General features: G+C 44.8%; 1 protein-coding gene across 3 annotated transcripts in view; it reads right to left on the minus strand.

Moving 5' to 3' along the window:
• Nucleotides 1–220: 220 nt before the first annotated feature.
• pex3 (peroxisomal biogenesis factor 3) overlaps nt 221–21,763 on the minus strand; it is a 54,347-nt gene continuing 32,804 nt past the window's right edge. For 2 of the 3 annotated variants that reach the window (XM_069930703.1, XM_069930702.1), the window contains 5 exons: nt 20,909–21,077; nt 10,260–10,330; nt 7,127–7,249; nt 4,844–4,940; nt 221–753 (listed from right to left, as the gene is read on the minus strand). In XM_069930703.1, coding sequence (XP_069786804.1) covers nt 670–753; nt 4,844–4,940; nt 7,127–7,249; nt 10,260–10,330; nt 20,909–21,077 — 544 coding nt within the window. In that variant the 3' untranslated portion in view covers nt 221–669. The remainder of the gene's footprint in view (nt 754–4,843; nt 4,941–7,126; nt 7,250–10,259; nt 10,331–20,908; nt 21,078–21,763) is intronic. The other variant, XM_069930701.1, reaches the window with a different exon arrangement.

Here is a 21,763-nt window from a genome sequence, read left to right on the forward strand (position 1 = left end):
CCCTTCCCATTTTGGGCTTCCACCCACTCCATTTCAGACGACACTCTTACCAGCAGCTTCCTCCCTTTCCAGTCAAGATACTAACCCTGACCTGTAACGTTACCCTCCCTTCACCCCACCTTTACCTCCCATCTCATTCCCCAGATGGACACCCGGCAGCTTTCTCCTAGGGTGAGACAGAAAATACCAGAGGACATCAGTAAGCTGAAGACAATCAAACAATTTTTTATGTTCCTTTAATTCTATACAATAAATTCATTACTGATTAAACAAATTAAAGCAAAGAAATCAAAATGATGAGTAAAAAAAGAGGTTCTACTCAGCAACTGATTTAGGGTATCCCACTTGAGGCTAATACACACACATACACACTGCAGTAAAAATATATACCCACACAATCCCAGATTCAATCTATACAGTTTACAATGTGAAGTACACAGGGAAATGACAGGCTGGTACAAAATATTTACAGGCAGATTCATGTAATTGCTTCCAGAAAGATTCAGAAAAAGTTAACGGCCAACAGCCATTCGAGACAGTGTGGTGAATAAAGGCACGATGCCTCTACTGTGCTGAGAGAGGAGTTGACTGGCAAATACTTCATGACAGGCTGAAGTTGAAGTCAGGTCAGAAGGCCCCCCCCTCACTCGCTCGCTTAGTCACTGGGAGTCATTTTGCCAGCGGCTGGGAGGAGCTGAATGCTTCGTAAATGTTGGCAGCAAAGTCCTTTACCTGGTTCATCAGAAGTAAATCCTGGGAGCCGGTTGAATCAGACAGTCAGCAACATTCTGTTTACATGCTCCACCCTCATCCCTCCAGCCCAAGAGAGCACTCAGAGAGGCATGAACAGATACAAGCAAGGGGTGGTCAAATGCAGCTGAATGGGTTTAAATGAAACAGGAAGCCAGGATTCGGAGATTTAAAAAAAAATCACAGCGTTAGCTGGAAATCCTAAAAAAGAGAAAATGCCGGAAACACCAACCTGAAACATAAACACTGTTTCTCCCTCCACAGACGCTGAGAGTTTCCAGCATTTTCCCTTTTTGTTTCAAGAACTTAAGGGTTTGAGGCAATGAATTCCAGAGCAGAGGGTCAGGATGGTTTAAGATGTGGACTGCAAGGAAGGCTGGGAAATTGGGTGGAGTATCGTTGAATATGATTAGTGGTTGGGGCTGCTCTGCTGCAGGAAGATTGTGGTTGCACAGAGGAGATTCACTCGAACCTCGCTTGGGTTGGAAAACATTAGTTGTGGTGAGAAATTGGAGAGGCAAACAGTGGCAGAAGATTTATTGCTTTCTGGCTAAAGTTATTCCTCCACACGCACGTACACATACACCCATATAACTATACATACTGTGACAGATTATGTTTTTGGGAGATAAATTTGGGCAGGTTTTTCAGTGTAGGTCACATACAAGCACTTTAAAAAAGAGCTAATTTAAAATACTGGAGCTCTGCTCATGTCGGCCCCAGAGCCTTTGCAAAAGCTTTGGTGAGTGCCCAAGAGACTTCACTAATGGATTGTTGTTTACAAAAGGGCAACAGATAAAAGAACTTGTTGGAGCCGCAGTCTGTCTGGAGGGGAACTTGCTGTTCTAGGAGGGTCATGTGGTTTTGCAAGCAGAGAGAGTCAAACAGGCTTTCCCTCAGGGAGAGAGAGAGAGAGAGAGAGAGAGAGAGAGAGAGAGAGAGAGAGGGGAGGGGGGGGTGGAAAAGAGAGATCAGTTCTATAGTTTTACAGTCAGCAGCAGCTGGGACTAGAACAGGACAAGCTGGCAAGCTGATGGAAAACCCCGTTCGAAAGACAAGTTGACCAGACAAGTCTGGTCAAAGACTTTGTGGTTCACGCAAGAGGAGAGGACTGGCTGGCTAGAATGTTTCTCTTGAAATGAGAAATAAAAGGAACTCTGTGGTGACCTAAAAGAAAGAGATTATCATCTGGAGAACCCTGAGGAGGCAAGTTTCATCATCAAGACACTGAAGTGGCTGATTAAAAAGGAATCAGTTGTGGGTGTCCAGTGTACAATAAATCTCTCTCTGAAAATGGACAAAAATCTTCCTGAGCTGTAACCATTTACCTTTCAAGCACCAAAGCCTAGTGAACTTTATAAATGTTAAATTCTGTGCACTGTATAAGAATTGTCTGCATCCAGTGAGCTTGGAGGAATTAAAAGTGAGATTGGACTGTGAACCAAAGAACTTTTCTCAACTTACACACAATACGTTGGAATTTGAATTATATTGTATCATGCATAACCTTGTGTTTATTGTATTTCTCATAGTTCTGGAACATAGCTTTTCCCATCGTTATTGAATGAAGATCTACCGGGACCAATGCCTGAAGAGGGCGCACAAAAATCTGTGAACCGGTGTGGACTCAAAAGGCCAACATGGCCTGTTTCCGCTCCATAAATGGTTATATGGTTATATTATATACACCTGCACGTAGAATTAAAAGGGGGTTAAGTTAGGTTAGTTAAGTCAATAGTGATAAGTTAAAGTGTGATTCTGTTTTCCTGTTTAAAGGTAATTAAAAGCAACTTTTGTTTAAGTAACCATTGGTCTTGTTGACTATCTATGGCTACTGGGTTTTGGGGTCCTCTGGGTTCATAACAATACACACACGCACATGCACACACACGCACACACACGCACACACACGTATTGTTACGAGGCCAAAGGACCAGACATTCACCAAGACAAGTGGTTTTTAAAACAAAAGTTGTCTTTAATCAACTTTAAACAAGAAAACAGAATCAAACTTAACTTAACTCAATCTATACTTAACTAACCCAAATTAACCCCCTTCTAATTCTAAGCGCACGTGTATGTTACACGTGTATAAATTTAAGTTCTTTGGTTCACAGTTCAATCTCATTTTTCCTTCTTCAAAGTTCTCTGGATGCAGGCAATTTTTATACCGTGCACAGAATTTAACATGTATAACGTTCACCAGGCTTTGGTGCTCAAAAGGTAAATATTTACTGGTCAGGAAAATTCTTTGGAGGTTTGCAGAGAGAGATTTGTTGTTCCAGGATTTCCACAACTGAGGTACCACCATTAGTCACCTCAAGGTCTCGCTGATGAAACTTGCCCCATCAGGGTTTTCCAGATGGTAACCTCTTTCTTTCAGGTTATGACAGAGTTCCTTTCTGTTCCACTTATTCCAAGAGAAACATCAGACACTTAGCACTTCCAGCCATCCACTGCTCTGGAATTTTCGGTTTCCATCCAAGCTCTTTCTGGGTTGTTTCAGCTGTGACTGTTCAGTCTCTTTTCAGTGTCACCCACACTGGCTGAGAGGGCTGGTCTTTTCTCTCTCTCTCTCTCTCTCTCTCTCCAACTGAGACTGCCAGAAAGCCCTTGTGACTCTCTCACTTGCAAAAACTCCCACCTTCTTCAGAAAACCTCAGGTGTTCTCCTTCTTGGTCAAGCTATTGTCTTAGATAAACAAAACCCAGGAGTGACCTTTCTGTGAGCACTTTGCAGTAAGGTCAGAAGCCTTGTAGTTATCCAACCATCCAGCCTGTCTCCAATTTCAAACAATGGTCTATTCATTTCATGACTGGCATGTCAATTAGCACCTACTTGTGAATTGTGCATAGAAGACTCCATAGATCCTGCAATGTTACTGAATATGAAAATTCTTCAGTCTTTCAAATAAGATCTGTTTTAAAATGTGTGTATGTATGTAACCTACTCTAAATCTTACCAAGTTTCTCCCAATCCTTCATTACGGTATATATACACACACACTATCTAAACACACATAGTATATACATACAAAAACATTTATTTTATCTCTGGATATGTGATTATTAGGTGCTAGATATCATGTCTATATGTGTGTTCAATGTGGCCTACATGTACAGCCAGATGATAGAAACTACAACTTTAACAATGTAAGGGGCTTGGAGGGAATACACAGCACAGGGATTAGATCAAGTAGATTTTATAGGTCAAGAGTAGCTCACAAAGGCTCACAGGCAAAGCCATGGAGAGTTTCAAGTATAAAATTCAAGTGTTTACAATGAGGAGGGAGGAAGATCTGGTTGGCAACGCAAGGCTAAAGAGAAAATCTGAGGAAGTGGTCAGTTCTTGGCTCAAGAACGTAACAAATAGATATCTTCATGTTCCTTTCAATTTCAGCTTTTTCAAAGGGGAAAAACAAATCTGGCAGCCAAGTTTGGGAAATCCCAGAAAAACAAAACATGACCACAGTTAATTCAACTGAAAATCCACACTGATATCTCGATGCCCTGAGTGCTGGGAGTAACCTGATTGTAAACATCAGAAGGACTAACCAAGTCTGGAACTGCAGGCAAGATTTAATCTGTAGAATGTAGGGAATGGGGAGAGACAGGGAAGCCGCACTGGGTCGATGATTACAGTACAGAGAGAGGGGAGAGACGGGGAAACCGTGCTGGGTCGATGATTACAGTACAAAGAAAGAGGAGAGACAGGGAAGCCATACTGGGTCGATGATTACAGTACAAAGAAAGAGGAGAGACAGGGAAGCCATACTGGGTCGATGATTACAGTACAGATTACAGTACAGAGAAAGGGGAGAGACATGGAAGCCGTACAGAGTCGATGATTACAGTACAGAGAGAGGGGAGAGATGGGGAAGCCGCACTGGGTCGATGATTACAGTACAGAGAAAGGGGAGAGACAGGGAAGCCGCACTGGGTCGATGATTACAGTACAGAGAAAGGGGAGAGATGGGGAAGCTGCACTGGGTCGATGATTACAGTACAGAGAGAGGGGAGAGACGTGGAAGCCATACTGGGTTGATTAATACAACAGGGAGAAAGCAGGGACTGGAGAAAGCCTCATCACTCACCTGAACAAAATAGCTGGGAGTTTCGCTGCAGGTTGAATGTATCTGCCCGTTAATGATGGGAATGATCTTGGCAAGGGGAAGCTTAGCATTGGATAAGCTGCAAGGTTAGAGAGAAAGACAAAATACAAGAAGTCAGTGACCTGGTGAAACCAAACCTGGCAACAGACCTTTGCAAAACAAGTGCAGCAACTGGTGACTCAAGGACCTCACCACCACTGTTCCCTCCAAGCTCTGCGAATGCTCACAGGCGCAAATGTTTTGCAACCAGCGTACAAAGGAAATAAATGTACACACAAAAGGTTATAAAGTGACTTAAAATAATGTAGTAATTAATAATAATACTTATTGAAAATACTCTCTTAGCTATCCATTTCTGTTAGTCGGTTAAACAATAGTTAATCATACTTGTATTACATGAAAACAGGCCGATACAGTTTTATTGGCCATGAGAGAGAGGCTGTGCCCAAATGATCTTGAAACATTTTCAAGCTTACATTTGCACAAGCATTCAGTGCGCACGTACTTTAGTCACAGGAAAAATTTTTGAACACAATGTTAGATTTTTGCACCCACTAACAATTAAAAATGAGAGGGAACATTGCTTACCACTCAGGCCATGCCCTTTACTCACTGCCACCAGAGGAAGGAGGTACAGGAGCTTGAAGGTGCACTTGCAACGTTACAAAAGCAGCTCCTGCCCCTCCACCATCAGATTTATGACCTCACTTTTCTGTTTCCTTGTTGGCCCTCATTATTTATCTTTAAAAATCGTGTTTTCGGAATTGTAAATTTACAGCACTTTTTAGCACAATAACTGCTGCCGGAAAACAACACATTTTGTGACAGGTTCGTGACCCGATTCGGATTCCTTCCAGAAACTGAGAGCCGACTGTGTTACAACTCACCCAGTGCTCTCCCCCTTGGATTCGCTCCGATAATTCCAAAAGTGCCTCATCAATTAAAATCCCCACATTCTCTGCTAGAGGAGAACAACGCAATCTTCTGGAAGAACTCAGCAGGGTCGAGCAGCATCAGTGGGAGAAAAAGAATCTGTGACATTTTAGGACGGAACCCTCCATCTAAACTGCCGTCGAAGGGTTCCTGTACCGTTTTCCCCATGGATGCTGTCCGACCCGCTGTTGATTGTTTGTTCAGATTAGATTTATTGTCAAGGGTGTATAAATATATATCCTAGAACGCTTCCACCAGCGTTGTCTCCGCTCCATCCTCAACATCCATTGGAGCGCTCACATCCCTAACGTCGAGGTACTCGAGATGGCAGAGGTCGACAGCATCGAGTCCACGCTGCTGAAGATCCAGCTGCGCTGGATGGGTCACGTCTCCAGAATGGAGGACCATCGCCTTCCCAAGATCGTGTTATATGGCGAGCTCTCCACTGGCCACCGTGACAGAGGTGCACCAAAGAAAAGGTACAAGGACTGCCTAAAGAAATCTCTTGGTGCCTGCCACATTGACCACCGCCAGTGGGCTGATATCGCCTCAAACCGTGCATCTTGGCGCCTCACAGTTTGGCGGGCAGCAGCCTCCTTTGAAGAAGACCGCAGAGCCCACCTCACTGACAAAAGGCAAAGGAGGAAAAACCCAACACCCAACCCCAACCAACCAATTTTCCCTTGCAACCGCTGCAATCGTGTCTGCCTGTCCCGCATCGGACTGGTCAGCCACAAACGAGCCTGCAGCTGACGTGGACTTTTTTACCCCCTCCATAAATCTTCGTCCGCGAAGCCAAGCCAAAGAAGAAAAAATAAATATATATACATACATACATATAAATAAATAAAATATAATATATAAAATAAATAAATAAACAGATTTTTACATGTATATGACATCACATACAACAATGAGATTCATTTTCCTGTGGGTGAGGCAGAATTACCACTTATTGGTTGTGCAAAACAAAAACTGGCTCAACGTACACATGTAAATAAGGAAATGTAAACGAACTGACTGCGCAATACAGAGAAAAAAGCCCAAATCAATAAGGCAAGATCCTTAAATGAGCCCCTGATTGAGCTTGTTATTGAGCAGTCTGGTGGTGGAGGGGTTGATGCAAATGTAGGCTCTCGCACACAATTCTCCACCTGCAATTTCCTCTGTGGCCTCTGAACGAACAACACCTAGGTACCCAGGTCAGAGCGCAGCACAACTTGCTTGGTTTGCAGTCAAACCTTGATTTGAGGTTTCTTTGCAGTTACAGGTACACAAATTGCCTCGGACGAGCACCAAGAGGGGGTTCCACACCGTAGATGGATTACTGACCTGTTGATCTTTCCATTTTGAATCACTGGCTCTTCTGAGGGCTTGAAGAACTCTGCCATATTGTCCAGCAGGCGGCCAAACCCTCGGTTCAAACAGGAACTTAAAACTGTGTTGAAGTCTGCACTGTGACATTTACACAAAGTGATGTTTAACACCTACATTTTGCACGAGTTATTTTTTCAGTGAACAGTAAACATGGATAATTCTATAGTGGATGAAGGTATCACTTCTCATTCAAGTGAGTTGAGGAGTGGAACTGAGAGGGGGAGTAAGTTCCTTCCAGCTCTTCATAACAGGATAATTAAAAAGTTTAAACATGAGTTTGGTCAGATTACAAATTTGAAACTGTAAGTTACATTTGCTAGCATTCCTTTGTGTTTGCAATGGAAAATAATTACCAGACAATAAGCCATAAGACACAGGAGCAGAAATAGGCCCCATCGAGTCTGCCCCGCCATTTAATCTTGAGCTGATCCACTTTCCCCTCTCGGCCCCACTGCCCGGCCTTCGCCTCATAACCTTTGATGTCCTGGCTAATCAAGAACCTATCCATCTCTGTCTTAAACACACCCAATGACCCGGCATCCACACCCGCCTGTGGCCACAAATTCCTCACCCTCTGTCCCAATTGGATCCCCTTCATTGTTGAAGTTGTGCCCCCTTGTCTTAGGCTCTCCCGCCAGGGAAAAGAACCTTTCTTCATCCACTCTGGTCGCGTGGGCTTGAAAAGTTTTGTTAGTTAAGACAACAGGGTGCTGCTGGAGGAACGGAACGCGGAGGGTAAGGCAGCTTTCACGGGTAGAAATGATTCGTGTACCATTAGTGTGGAGAAGAAAGTGGGGAAGGGATAATATTATGTATATGCTGCATTTCTACACCTGATTTTGGCTCACAGAAAGGAGACATGAGAGGAGGAGAGATGAAGGTAGGAGGTTGTGGGTTGTCCAATGCCAAATGGATAAGTTGATATTGATGGCATCCAGTTGGAGGGGGCCTAGACAGAATATAAGCCATTGTTCCTCCGATTTTGTGGGTGATCTCAGTCTGGCAGCATTCAAGACCAAGGAAAACATGTCGGCAAGGGAATGGGATGGGCCACCTTTCCTCTTCTACCCACACTCAATTAATACCTTTTGTCTGTTGGTCTGTACTCCTCCCCCTGTCCTTTCTTTCAGGCACAGATTTGCTTTTCACTCATAAGGGCTCAGGCCCGAAACCTCAGTTATCTAGGGGCGCTGGAAGACCTGGTGAGTTCCTCTAGCATTCCTGTGCTGTCAAATGGAGTCTGGCTAGGCTCCTGTAAAGCAGTTGGGTGTTTTCTTTCCCTCTGTCAAAGGCATGAGTTTTGAAAATTAATACCACAATGCAAGTATCACTGCAAGACCAACATTTGTTGCCCATCTCCCAGGGCAGGAATAGCAAACACCAAAGGACGTGTACAAAATGAAGGGTAAGTTTCTTTTTGTATACATGGAGAGTTGTGGGGGCCTGGAATGCCTTGCAAGGCTATGGGGCATTTAAGAAACTCTTAAAACAGGCAAGTGAAGGGTTACAGGGTAAGGTGGGATTATATAACAACAATTACAGCACGGAAACAGGCCATTAGGCCCTTCTAGTCCACACCGAACCAAACACCCCTCTCTAGTCCCACCTCCCTGCACAATGCCCATAACCCTCCATCTTGTTCTCATCCATATACCTGTCCAACCTTTTCTTAAATAATACAATTGACTCCGCCGCCACTATTTCTCCCGGAAGCTCATTCCACACGGCTACCACTCTCTGAGTAAAGAAGTTCCCCCTCATGTTACCTCTAAACCTCTGCCCCTTAATTCTTAACTCATGTCCTCTTGTTTTAATCTTTCCTCCTCTTAACGGAAATAGTCTATCCACATCCACTCTGTCTATCCCTTTCATAATCTTAAATACTTCTATCAAATCCCCTCTCAACCTTCTACGCTCCAAAGAATAAAGACCTAATCTGTCCAATCTCTCCCTATACTCTAGATGCTTAGTAAATTTTTTTTTAAGGATTACAGGTAAATAGTCTGGCACAACATCAAGAGCCAAAGGGACTGTACTGTGCTGTAGTGTTCTAGGTTCTTACAGCCCTTGTTAAAGCCAGCCTCGAGCATGCTCTGCTACTCATTGAGGTCATTACTACTCTTAATTTGACATTTACTCTATCTTTCTCCCTGCATCACACAGCCCTCGTTTTCACATTGGACTTTTCTCTGCCTTTAATACATTCCATGTTTGAATCTCCACAGCGCTCTGGAGTACAGCATTCCAAAACGTTACATCCTTTGGGGAAAACATTCTTCAACTCAGAATGAGTTGCCCATTAAAAATCACTACTCCTTGTGCTGGATTCACAGGACAGGTGAAAGATAGGAAAGGCCTGGAGGGACAGCAGGCAAATAGGACTAGCTTGGTCGGGTTTAGACAATTTTGGTCACAGGGACTATTTCATTGGAATAAGGCTCTTATGGCTAACAAAAGGGCAAACACATCAACATATCCCAAATCAAGCTCACCCACCTGGAGCTTCACGTCTGAATAAAATCACTCCTGTTCTGAACTTGTTCAGTATTGACTCAGGCTGTTCAATCATTCCCTACAGGACCACTACTTTATCCAGGATCCTACACAGTGAACTGATTCAGAGTAGTCTCCAATGCATGTATATTCCTTGAGAAGCAAGGCCAAAACTGTGTGCAATGCTTTGGACTTGATCCGTTAAATCCTACGCAAGTGCTGCACTCCCCAAAACCATGTGGAGATATGTTAAGGTTAAAACCTTTATTTGAGTGGGTTTCCTCCAGGTGCCCCGGTGTCCTCCCAACCTTCAAAACGTTCTGGAGGTTGTAGGTTAATTAGGATATTAGGGCAGCATGGGATCGTGGGCCAAAGGGCCTCCTTACTGTGCTGTATGTCTAACTTTAATTTACATTTATTTTAATTTAGACATACACCAGGGTTCCAGTCTACAAGTCTGCATCACCCAATTTACACCCGTGTGACCAGTAAACCTAACAAAGTTTTTGAAGGGGGGGGGGTGGAGGTGAAGAGGAGGAAAACCCACGCAGAAATAGAGAGAACTAACTGCTTTCCCAAATTTGAGTATACAGACCTTTCCAGCATATCCCTTGTTTCATTGAGAAGTCTGAGGGTGGTCAAATCTGTTTCTGTCAAACCACAAGCCTATAGAAAACAAATGTTCAGAAACTGTTGTTATAAATCTCATATACAACTCCGCTCTTTGGTTCACCCTAAATTCACGCAAACTGCTGGAGGAACTCAGAAAGTCAGGCAGCATCTGATGACGATGAGATACTGAGTGAGATCTTATGCTTGAAACACATTGCACATAGGCACCAAAATTCTCATTGGCTACAGCTGAACAGGTGGTGGAACATTGCTATCAATTCGAGTTGCCTCTTTACAGTAAGGATGTAGAAGTTGTAAAGAGGGTGCAGAAGAGATTTACCAGGATGTTGCTTGGATTGGAGAACATGTCTTATGAAGCAAGGTTGAAAGAGCTAGGGCTTTTCTCTTCAGAGCAACATAGGATAAGCGGAGACAACAGAGGTGTACCAGATTATAAGGGGCATTTATCAGATGGACAGGCAGCAGCTGGCTCCAATAGCTCAGTGGTTAGAGCACTCGTCTTGGAAACCAGGGGTTGCAAGTTAATTCCTTGCTGGGGCCTTATTTCACTGAGGGGTGCTTTACAGTGGACAAAAGTTAAAGAATTTCATGCATGTTGCATTCCAAATGTAGTATTATGCGACAGTAATGGAACCATTACCTTTAAACATGTGCCCTTTAGTTCTAGACCTTTTTCCTGGGATGACTATAGAACAGGGGTGGCCAGATTTGCTTAATGTAAGAGCCACAAACAATAAAGCTCAGATGCCTGAGAGAACAAGAACAAAATTCACTCAGACGTTTTATTGTTACATACACAATTTGTTACAAATATTTTATGTAAATGTTAAGAAATGCATATTAAATGCAATAATATTCATTCCTGCCTGCAGTTTTTAAGCTGTTAATTTGTTTTAGTTTCTGTAATCACAAAGGTACAAATATGTAAAAAAAGGTCAACCAAAAAATTAAGAGATATTTTAATCAGATTTCCACCTTACAAAATTAGTCTCATTATAATTATATTTTTATGATGAAGATACAATGCTACAAATGTCAGGCTATTAAAGACGAGTCGGGCAGACGAGAGACCGGCAGCGCGAGTCGGGCGGGCGAGAGGTCAAAATTTATAGAATATTCAAATTTTCCACGAGCCGCATATTAAAGGTCAAAGAGCTGCATGTGGCTCGTGGGCTGCAGTTTGGCCACCCCTGCTATAGCAAATACAGAGGACATCTGCTTAAGATTAGAGGAGGAGTTTAGGGTAATTTGCTTTTTTTTAAATATATAAAAAAGTGGTGGGTACCTGGAATGCATTGCCAGGGGTAGGGTTGGAGGCGGATACAATAGGGTGATTCTTTAAATTTAGACACAACAGCATGGTGACAGATCCTTTTGGCCCTTGAGCCCATGTCGTCCAATTCACTTACAACCCCCAGTTGGCTTTGAACGGTGAGAGCAAACCAGAGCACTCAGAGGAAATTCACGCAGACATGGGGAGAACATACAAACTCCTTAAAGACAGTGAAGGATTCGAACCCCTGTCCCGATTGCTTGCGCTGCAACAGTGCTACGCTAATCGTGCTGCCCATTCAAAAGACTCTTAAATAGGAAAGTTGAAAGAAAAATAGATTGTTATGGATGTGAGGTAGGGCAGAGTTAGATTGCTGTAGAGTAGGTACATATAGTACAACATTGTGGGCCGAAGGGCCTGTACTTAGTATGTACTTAACTACAAAACACAACAAAAGCATTCTTCTTTGTGAAGCGGGAGAAAGGTCAAAGTTTTGGGTCAAGACACTGCATTATGATTGACAGTGTAGAGGGCAGAGAGCCACCGTAAAGAGGCAAGGGGGAAGGGTGAGTTAGAGGTGATAAGTGAAATGAGGCAAGGAGAAAGATGATAGGCAAATGATACCCAGGCACTGATCTCCACAATTATAAAATCCTTCAAGTGTCTGATGATGGAATGCATCTTAGAAACATTGGACCCATTTCAATTCACCTATAGAAGAAACCATTCCTCAGACAATACTATAGTCCATCCTCGTCCACCTGGAGAACGAAACCTCATATGCCAGGCTGATGCTTCTCGACTTCAGCTCGATGTTTAACATGATAATTTCCCAGAGGCTGGTGGAGAAGCTATCCTCGCTGGGACTCAACACCCCTCTCTGTAACTAAATTCTGGACTTCCAAACAGAAAGACCACAGTCTGTCTGGTCAGCAGCAGAACTTTGACCACCATCACACTGAGCACTGGGGCACCTCAGGGCTGTATGCTCAGCCTGCTCCTGTTCACGCTACTGGCCCATGACTATGTCACCAGATCGAGCTCCAACAGAATCATCAAGTTTGTAGAGGACACAACAGTAGTTGGCCTCGTCACCAGAAATGATGAGTTGCACGAGAGAGGTGAACAATCTCATGATATGATGTAGCAGTAACAACCGGAGTCTCAACATGGACAAGACCAAGGAGATGATGGTGGACTTCAGGAGGATCAGGAACGACCATCTTCCACTACACATAGAAGATAGGAGCAGGAGTAGGTCATTCGGCCCTTCGAGCCTGCTCCGCCATTCAATGAGATCACGGCTGATCTTAAAGTTCAGTACCCCGTCCCCGCCTTCTCTCCATAACCTTTAATACCCTTATACTGAAGAAATAGATCTAATTCCCTCTTAAATATATTTAATGAACCTGCCTCTACTGCCCTCGGTGGCAATGAATTCCACAGATTCACCACACTCTGGGTCAAGAAATTCCTCCTCATCTCAGTCCTAAATGGTTCGTCTATTATCCTCGAACCATGGCCCCGGGTTCTGGACTCTCTCACCATCGGAAACATCCCTTCCGCATCCATTTTGTCCAGTCCTGCCAGAATTTTATAGGTCTCTATGAGATCCCCTCTCAATCTTCTAAACTCCAGTGAGTACAATCCCAAATTGCGCAATCTTTCCTCCTAAGTCATTCCTGCCATTCCAGGTATCAGCCTGGTGAATCGCCTCTGCACTCCCTCCATTGCAAGAACATCCTTCCTTAGATAAGGTGACCAAAACTGCACACAATACTCCAGGTGGGGTCTCACCAAGGCCCTGTACAGCTGCAGTAAAGTATCCTTGTTCCTAGACTCAAATCCTCTTGATATGAAGGCCAACATACCATTTGCCTTGTTAACCGCCTGCTGTCTCTTCAATCTGAGGCGCCTGCAAGCTCACACCAAGACACAAGAGAAACTTGTCCGTGAACTACTCTTTGCAGATGATGCCGCTTTAATTGCCCATTCAGAGCCAGCTCTTCAGCGCTTGACGTCCTGTTTTGAAGAAACTGCCAAAATGTTTGGCCTGGAAGTCAGCCTGAAGAAAACTGAGGTCCTCCATCAGCCAGCTCCCCACCATGACTACCAGCCCCCCAACATCTCCATCGGGCACACAAAACTCAAAACGGTCAACCAGTTTACCTATCTCGGCTGCACCATTTCATCAGATGCAAGGATCGACAACGAGATAGACAACAGACTCGCCAAGGCAAATAGCGCCTTTGGAAGACTACACAAAAGAGTCTGGAAAAACAACCAAATGAAAAACCTCACAAAGATTAGCGTATACAGAGCCGTTGTCATACCCACACTTCTGATCGGCTCCGAATCATGGGTCCTCTACCGGCATCACCTACGGCTCCCAGAACGCTTCCACCAGCGTTGTCTCCGCTCCATCCTCAAAATTCATTGGAGCGACTTCATCCCTAACATCGAAGTACTCGAGATGGCAGAGGCTGACAGCATCGAGTCCACGCTGCTGAAGATCCAGCTGCGCTGGGTGGGTCACGTCTCCAGAATGGAGGACCATCGCCTTCCCAAGATCATGTTATATGGCGAGCTCTCCACTGGCCACTGTGACAGAGGTGCACCAAAGAAGAGGTACAAGGACTGCCTAAAGAAATCTCTTGGTGCCTGCCACATTGACCACCGCCAGTGGGCTGATATCGCCTCAAACCGTGCATCTTGGCGCCTCACAGTTCGGCGGGCAGCAACCTCCTTTGAAGAAGACCGCAGAGCCACCTCACTGACAAAAGACAAAGGAGGAAAAACCCAACACCCAACCCCAACCAACCAATTTTCCCCTGCAACCGCTGCAACCGTGTCTGCCTGTCCCGCATCGGACTTGTCAGCCACAATCGAGCCTGCAGCTGACGTGGACTTTTTACCCCCTCCATAAATCTTCGTCTGCGAAGCCAAGCCAAGAGAGAGAGAGAGAGAGTACCTGCATGCTCGCCTTCAGTGACTGGTGCACAAGAACCCCTAGGTCTCTCTGCACTTCCCCATCTCCCAATCTATTGCCATTCAAATAGTAATCTGCCCTCCGGTTTGTATTACCAAAGTGGATAATCTCACACTTATCCACATTGTAGTGCATTTGCCATGTACCTGCCCAGTCCACCAATTTATCCAAATCACACTGGAGCTTCCTGACCCCCCTCTTCAATGCACACAACCCCTCCTAGTTTAGTGTCGTCTACAATTTGAAGATATTACATCCAATCCCCTCATCATTCATGTAAATTGTGAACAGCTGGGGTCCCAGTACAGATCCCTGTGATACCCCACTGGTCACCACCTGCCACTCAGAAAATGAGCCGTTTATCCCAACTCTCTGTCTTCTATCTGCCAGCCAGTTCTCAATCCACATCTTGCCCCCAATCTTGCCCCACATCTTGCCCCCAATACCTTGCCCCCAATCCCATGAGCCTTGATTTTGCATGCCAGTCGTTTATGTGGGACCTTATCGAAGGCCTTTTGGAAATCCAGGTACACCACATCCACTGGCTCTCCCCCATCTACTTTACCTGTCTCCATCTCAAAGAATTCCAATAGATTTGTCAAGCACGATTTACCTTTTGTAAATCCATGTTGACTCCGTCCGATCCCTTCTCTGTTAGTCATATGCTCCGCTATTACATCCTTAATAATGGATTCCATCATTTTGCCCACTACTGATGTAAGGCTCACCGACTTATCATTCCCCGCTTTTTCTCTACCCCCCCTTTTTAAATAGTGGGGTAACATTAGCTACCCTCCAATCCATGGGTACTGATCCTGAGTCTATCGAGTTCTGGAAAATAATTCTTAAAGCATCTGCTATCTGAATGGCCACTTCCTTGAGTACCCTAGGATGTAGATTATCAGTCCCTTGGGATTTATCTGCCTTCAATCCCATCAATTTCCCCAAGACCATGTCCTTAGAGATACTGATTTCTTTCAGTTCCTCCCTTGCATTAGTCTCTATGTTTCCCAACATCCTTGGGAGGTTATTTGCATCCTCTCTTGTAAAAACAGAACTAAAGTAAGAATTTAATTGGTCTGCCATTTCCTTATTCCCCATTATATATTCCCCTGATTCCGACTGCAAAGGACCTACTCTGGATTTCACCAATCTTTTCCTCTTGACATATTTATAAAAGCTTTTGCAGTCGGTTTTTATATTTGCCGCAAGCTTACTTTCGTAATTTATTTTTGCCCTCTTGATTAATCCCTTTGTCCTCCTTTGGTGCATCTTGAACTGCTCCCAGTCTTCGGTTGCGGTACTTTTTTTGGCCAATTGATATGCTCTCTCTTTGGACCTAATGCTGTCTCTAATTTCCCTTGTTATCCACGGTTGAGTCACCTTTTTTGGTTTATTTTTATGCCAAACCGGTATAAACGATTTTTGCAATTTCTCCATTAGATCTTTGAATGCTTTCCAATGTCTATCCACAGTCAACCCCCCCATAAACACCACCCCATCAATCTTACTCAACTCCCGTCTCATACCATCATAATTCCCTTTATTTAAATTCAGGACCTTAGTCTCGGTTTTAATTTCATCACTCTCCATGTCGAGTGAGAATTCGATCATATTGTGATCGCTCCTACCCAAAGGGCCTCGTACAACAAGATTGTTGATTAGCCCCTTATCATTGCATAATACCCAGTCTAAAATGGCCTGCTCCCGAGTTGGTTCCTCGACATATTGGTCTAGATAACCGTCCCGTAAACATTCAAGGAATTCCTCCTCCTCAGTATTTTTACTAATTTGGCTGGTCCAATCTATATGCAATTTAAAGTCTCCCATGATGACAGCTGTTCCCTTATTGCACGCTTCTCTAATTTCTCTTTTAATGCCTTCCCTCACCTCTACACTACTATTTGGAGGCCTATATACCACCCCCACTAACGTTTTCCACCCTTACTATTCCTCAGTTCTACCCATATAGATTCCGCATCTTCCGAGTTGATATCCTTTCTGTCAATCGTGTCGGTCCCTTCTCTCACCATCAATATTACCCCACCCCCTTTTCTTTCTTGCCGAACCCTCCTAAATATCGTATACCCCGGGATGTTAAGTTCCCAGGCTTGCCCACCCTGCAGCCATGTTTCTGTAATCCCAATCAAATCATATTTGTTTATCTCAATTTCCACAGCTAATTCATCTACCTTGTTCCGAATGCTTCTTGCATTAAGATATAAAGCCTTCAGATTTGCTTCTTTCACCCTCCTTGCTCTTTCTGATTTTTTACTTTTGCTGCCTAACCTAACTTTTCCTGTTTTATCTTTTCTGTCCTTTGCCCTATCATACAGGTTCCCACCCCCCTGCCAAATTAGTTTAAACCGCATCAACAACTCTAGTGGAAAGTTCAAAGTTCCTTGGACTAACTAGTGACCTACCATGGGCACACAATATCTCACTTGTCAGGAAGGTGCAACAGCGACTGTACTTCCTGAGAAGACTGAAATGGGCAAGGCTACCGGCCACCATCGTATCAACCTGCTACAGGACTTCTATCTAGAGTGTCCTGGCCGGCTGCATAACAGTGCGGTACGGTTGCTGCAGACAAATGGACCACAAGAGTGGCAAGGAGTATCATGGAGTCTCCCTTTCCCTCATCAACATGACTGCTCCACGTAGTCAACAAGCAGGCAGGCATTGCTGGGCCCATGTCTGCACTTTACATTTGCAGAAATTAAGACGAACCCAAGAAGTAGCTGTTCTGGACAAAAACCAACATCAAGACTCTAAAGCAATAATCGGCTGGAAGAGCTCAGCAGGTCAGGCAGTATCAGTGGGAGAGAAAGAATGGTCAATGCTTCAGGCTGGAACTCTTAATTTAATTTAGACATCCAGCACATAGACAGGACTTCCAGCTCACGAACCCCTGCCCAAATACACCAATTAATGTACAACTCCCATACAATTTGAAGGGTGGGAGGTAACTAGAGCACCTGGAGGAAATCAACACTGACACAGAGAAAACGTACCAACTCCTTACAGAGCAGGACTCAAACCCGCTTTGCTGGCGCTGTAATAGTATTGCGTTAAGCTAACTGTGCTATCCCAGATTTGAGCATCTACAGCAGAGTTGGCCTACATTTTAATTTAGATGTACAGCACGGAAACAGGCCACTTCAATTCACAAGTACATACCGGGGTGGGGCTGGTGTCGGTTAATTGGGCAGCATGTATTCGTGGGCCGAAGTGGCCTGATTCTGTGCTCCAAGTCTAAATTAAAAATGAAAAGGTCGGCCACCCCAATCGTCTCTCATGTGTCACCAGAGTCCCTGATCTTGCTTGATAGGGAATGAGTGATGTTCCCCTCTGGGAGATGTCCATGAATGTGACTGGAACTTGGAACTGACCGTCAGAATAACTAACTCATCATTTCCTGGTCAAGTGTTTGGACCTCCCAATGTGTCTGTCCATCACTTCTCACTCCTGGGCTTGCAGTGCAAGGGCCCATGTTGCAGGTTTGGGGAACGAGTACAGTGAAGAACGTTCTTACTGATTTACTCATTCAGAAGGGCATTCAGCTCACTGAATCCATGTCGGTTCCCTGCAGATTACCCATCAACCTTTACTGGTTTCCCTGGAGCCCTATAACTTGTTCCCTCCCACGTTTCAAGATTAATTTTATTGTCATGTAATAATATAAAAACTGAAATGTACACAACATTTCCTTTTACCTGCCGTTAAACAAACAAAGAGACACCATTAGCATTGCCCGGTGCCCAGAACAGTGAGAGAAAGAGAAGCAAAAGAGAATCCCTTCAGAGACACACAGAGCGTCCGTGGATTCGCCACCAGTGCCCCTCCAGCCTCCGCTCCAACAGAGACCCTCCCGGGACTGTCCTCTGACCCCCTAAACCCCTGTCCATCAAACACTGATACTCTTTGTCATTGATCTCCACATAAGAGCTTGCCCCTTGTTTGAATATATTCTGGAGGGTACCCACAAGGAGAACAACATGGAGAAGAGGCCAGCAATGAAGCTCTCTGGTGCTGTGAGGCTGCAGTCCTCACAGCTCTGCCATTTCACAGAACCCCCACCCACCTCACTCACTCTCAAACTTTGAAGAAGACCGCAGAGCCTCACTGACAAAAGGCAAAGGAGGAAAAACCCAACACCCAACCCCAACCAACCAATTTTCCGCTGCAACCGTGTCTGCCTGTCCCGCATCGGACTTGTCAGCCACAAACGAGCCTGCAGCTGACTTGGACATTTACCCCCTCCATAAATCTTCGTCCGCGAAGCCAAGCCAAAGAAAAAAGAAAAAAGAAAGGAGAAGTTGCTGATATCTGTGCAATGTGTAGACTGGCCTACGGCGACCTGACAACTACACCAGACTGTATGAAGAAAAAGATGGCATTATAATGAGACATAGGAGCAGAAATAGACTATTCAGTCCATCGAGTCTTCCCCACAATTTAATCATGAACTGATCCATCTCAGCTCCACTGCCCAGCTTCTCCCCCCCCATAACTTTTGATGTCCTGGCTAATTGAGAACCTATCGATCTCCCCCTTAAATACACCCAATGACCCAGCCTCCACAACTGATAATGCTAACAAATCCACAGATTTACCACCCTCTGGCAGAAGAAATTCCTCCGGATCACTGTTCAAAGTGGACGCCCTTCAATCCTCAAGTTCCACTCACACTTGCCCTGGACTCTCCCACCATGGGAAACCACCTTTTAATCTTTGAAATATTGCAATGAGATTTTCCCCCTCATTCTCCTAAATTCCAACTAATAATTGGGCCATTTCTGATGCAAAAAGAACGAATCAAAGTAATCTAAAGTTTGAAGATTCGACATCACGTCCCACAGGCTACAAAGCATCCAGACAGACAAGGTGCTCCCCCCCAGCTGGTCTTGCAACCATGCAGGAGACCACAGACAGAAGCTGTAGGTTTCCTTGGCTCGGCTAAATGGGGGAGAGTTTTAATATAAATTCTCTCACCCACACCAAGACTCTGATACTCAAAGAACAAAGTATCCTGCAAGTACTGATGTCAAGGAAGATCAAGAAAGAGCAAGAAAAAGGGAGAGTGCATCAGAGAAACCAAGAACATTACACCATAGTACAGGCCCTTTGGCCAAGGATGTTATGCCGACTAATAGAAACCTATTCAACAAATTAAACCTTGCCTACCTCACACCTATAACCCTCTATTTTTCTTGTATCCACTTGCCTAGACTTTGAAGTCTTTTAAATGACCCTGCTGTTTCAGCCTCCACCACCTCCTTGGCAATGCACTGCAGGTGCCCCTAAACTTTCCTCCCCTCACTCTTGCCTTAGGAAAAAGGTGCTGGCTCTCTAACCTATCTTTGCCTCTCAAAATCTTGTAGACCTCTCTCAAGTCTATTCAAGGTGTCAGTGCATGTCGCAGAGTTCAGATGTCAAGGTGAATGCACTGCTCTTTCGTACGAAACAAAAACTCAAGATCTCAGCGGAAAACGCATGGGAGCACAAATGGAGGACATGAGTTAATCTGGCTGGGTTTAAACTTGGAAGGAGGGCTGGGGGTTGGAAAGATGCTGTGTCAGAAGGAAGGAAGAGCTAAAGGTCAGCCCCCTGCACCCCACAGCAGCTGCAGCATCTGATCACTCATTTGTGCAATATCGCTCCCTGTGATGTCCCCAATGACAGCTGAGTAATTCAGTGAGAACACAACTGGTGATCAGCCAGTGGCACAGTGGTTAAGCCTGCCGCCTCACAGCCTCAGCCACCCGAGTTCGATCCCGACCTCTGGCGCTGTCGATATGGAGTTTGCATGTTCTCCCTGTGACCAAATCGGTTTCCTCCGGGTGCTCTGGCTTATTTTCCCATCCCTAAGACACGATAGGGGGAGTTTCAGGTTCAAAGGGCACCCATTTAAAACAGCGGTGGAGCAATTCTGGAATTTGCAACCACCGGAATGAACTTGACGGGCCGAATGGTCTGCTTTTGCTCCTTTGTCTTCTGGGTCATTGTGTGCAGGTAAATGGTAGAATTTGGGGATAGGGGAGGCAATGTGGGAATTAAACAGGATGAAGGTAAATGTGTGTCAAAGTGTAGGCATGATCTCGGCTTCTCAGAGGTTATATGACTGCACTGTATGAAAATCCTTTCCACCAGCTAGGGAAATGACAGTGGATTAAAGTTCCTCAGGGAGGATTATGACGGTTACTTTAGCTGCTCGATAATCGAACACAGATTGGTGTTCCAGCAGAGCAAACAAGTGAGAGGACCAGCAATGTCTGACAGTGGGTACGTGTTTCCCAGTGAGATCAGTACAACATGTCAAGAGCAATACTCAATTAGTGAGCCTCACCTGGGAGGACAAGGTGGTTTCCTCATCGGGGATTAAGTAGCTGCACAGTGGGGACTTGGTCACGACCATCTCTGGTGCAGTGGAGTTGATGGGGCGTTCAACCTGGTGCCGGATTTCACCCAGATACTGTTCCAACTCCTGCAGTGACACGCTCTGCTTCAGCGACAGGCTGTGTGGTGGAAAATGGGTTGGCCGTTAACAATCGACCGCATCACACACAGCAAAGCCAGCAAATGTAGCACTGCAATGGTAGCAGATGGTCAAGCTCTGTACAATCCTCAAAACCTGCTTCTTCCCACGCATCACCGCGTCTTTTATTTCTCTCTCTCTCTCTCTCGAACAATAAGCCAGATTCACTCAAAAATCTGCTGCTGTTAACCCTTTGTGCTTGCTTCATATTCTTAATAAACTCTGGGATAGGTTTTCCAATAATTCCTGAATGGATTTATGGATGGCCACTGATTCTGGTTCCCTCCACCCCCACTGCCCCAAAGCCCCTTGTCACGTCATCCATAGCCTTCCCTCTTTCTCAGAACTATCCTCTCCACCTTGCTACTGTACTTTTAAATATTTTTTCACACCATCACCCAGGACCAACAACATGGACAGTGAGGCAGGATATCCAAGTTTACAGAATCTCGATCGATGGGGAAGGTGGGCCAACGAGTGGTAAATGGAATTTAACCCCAAGATGTGCGACGTGCAGCTTTTGCACTTTTTAAAAAAGTGCAAAACTTTTTAAAATGCTCTCTGATCAGCCAAACCAGCACAGGACTTGCACAGCAAATGGCAGGGCCGTCGAGAATGTTGAGGAACAAAGAGAACTAGGTGCATAGTTCCCTAAAAGGCAACTCG

This window comes from Narcine bancroftii, chromosome 4, assembly GCF_036971445.1.
Source record: "Narcine bancroftii isolate sNarBan1 chromosome 4, sNarBan1.hap1, whole genome shotgun sequence".
In the NCBI taxonomy this organism is placed as follows: Eukaryota; Metazoa; Chordata; class Chondrichthyes; order Torpediniformes; family Narcinidae; genus Narcine; species Narcine bancroftii.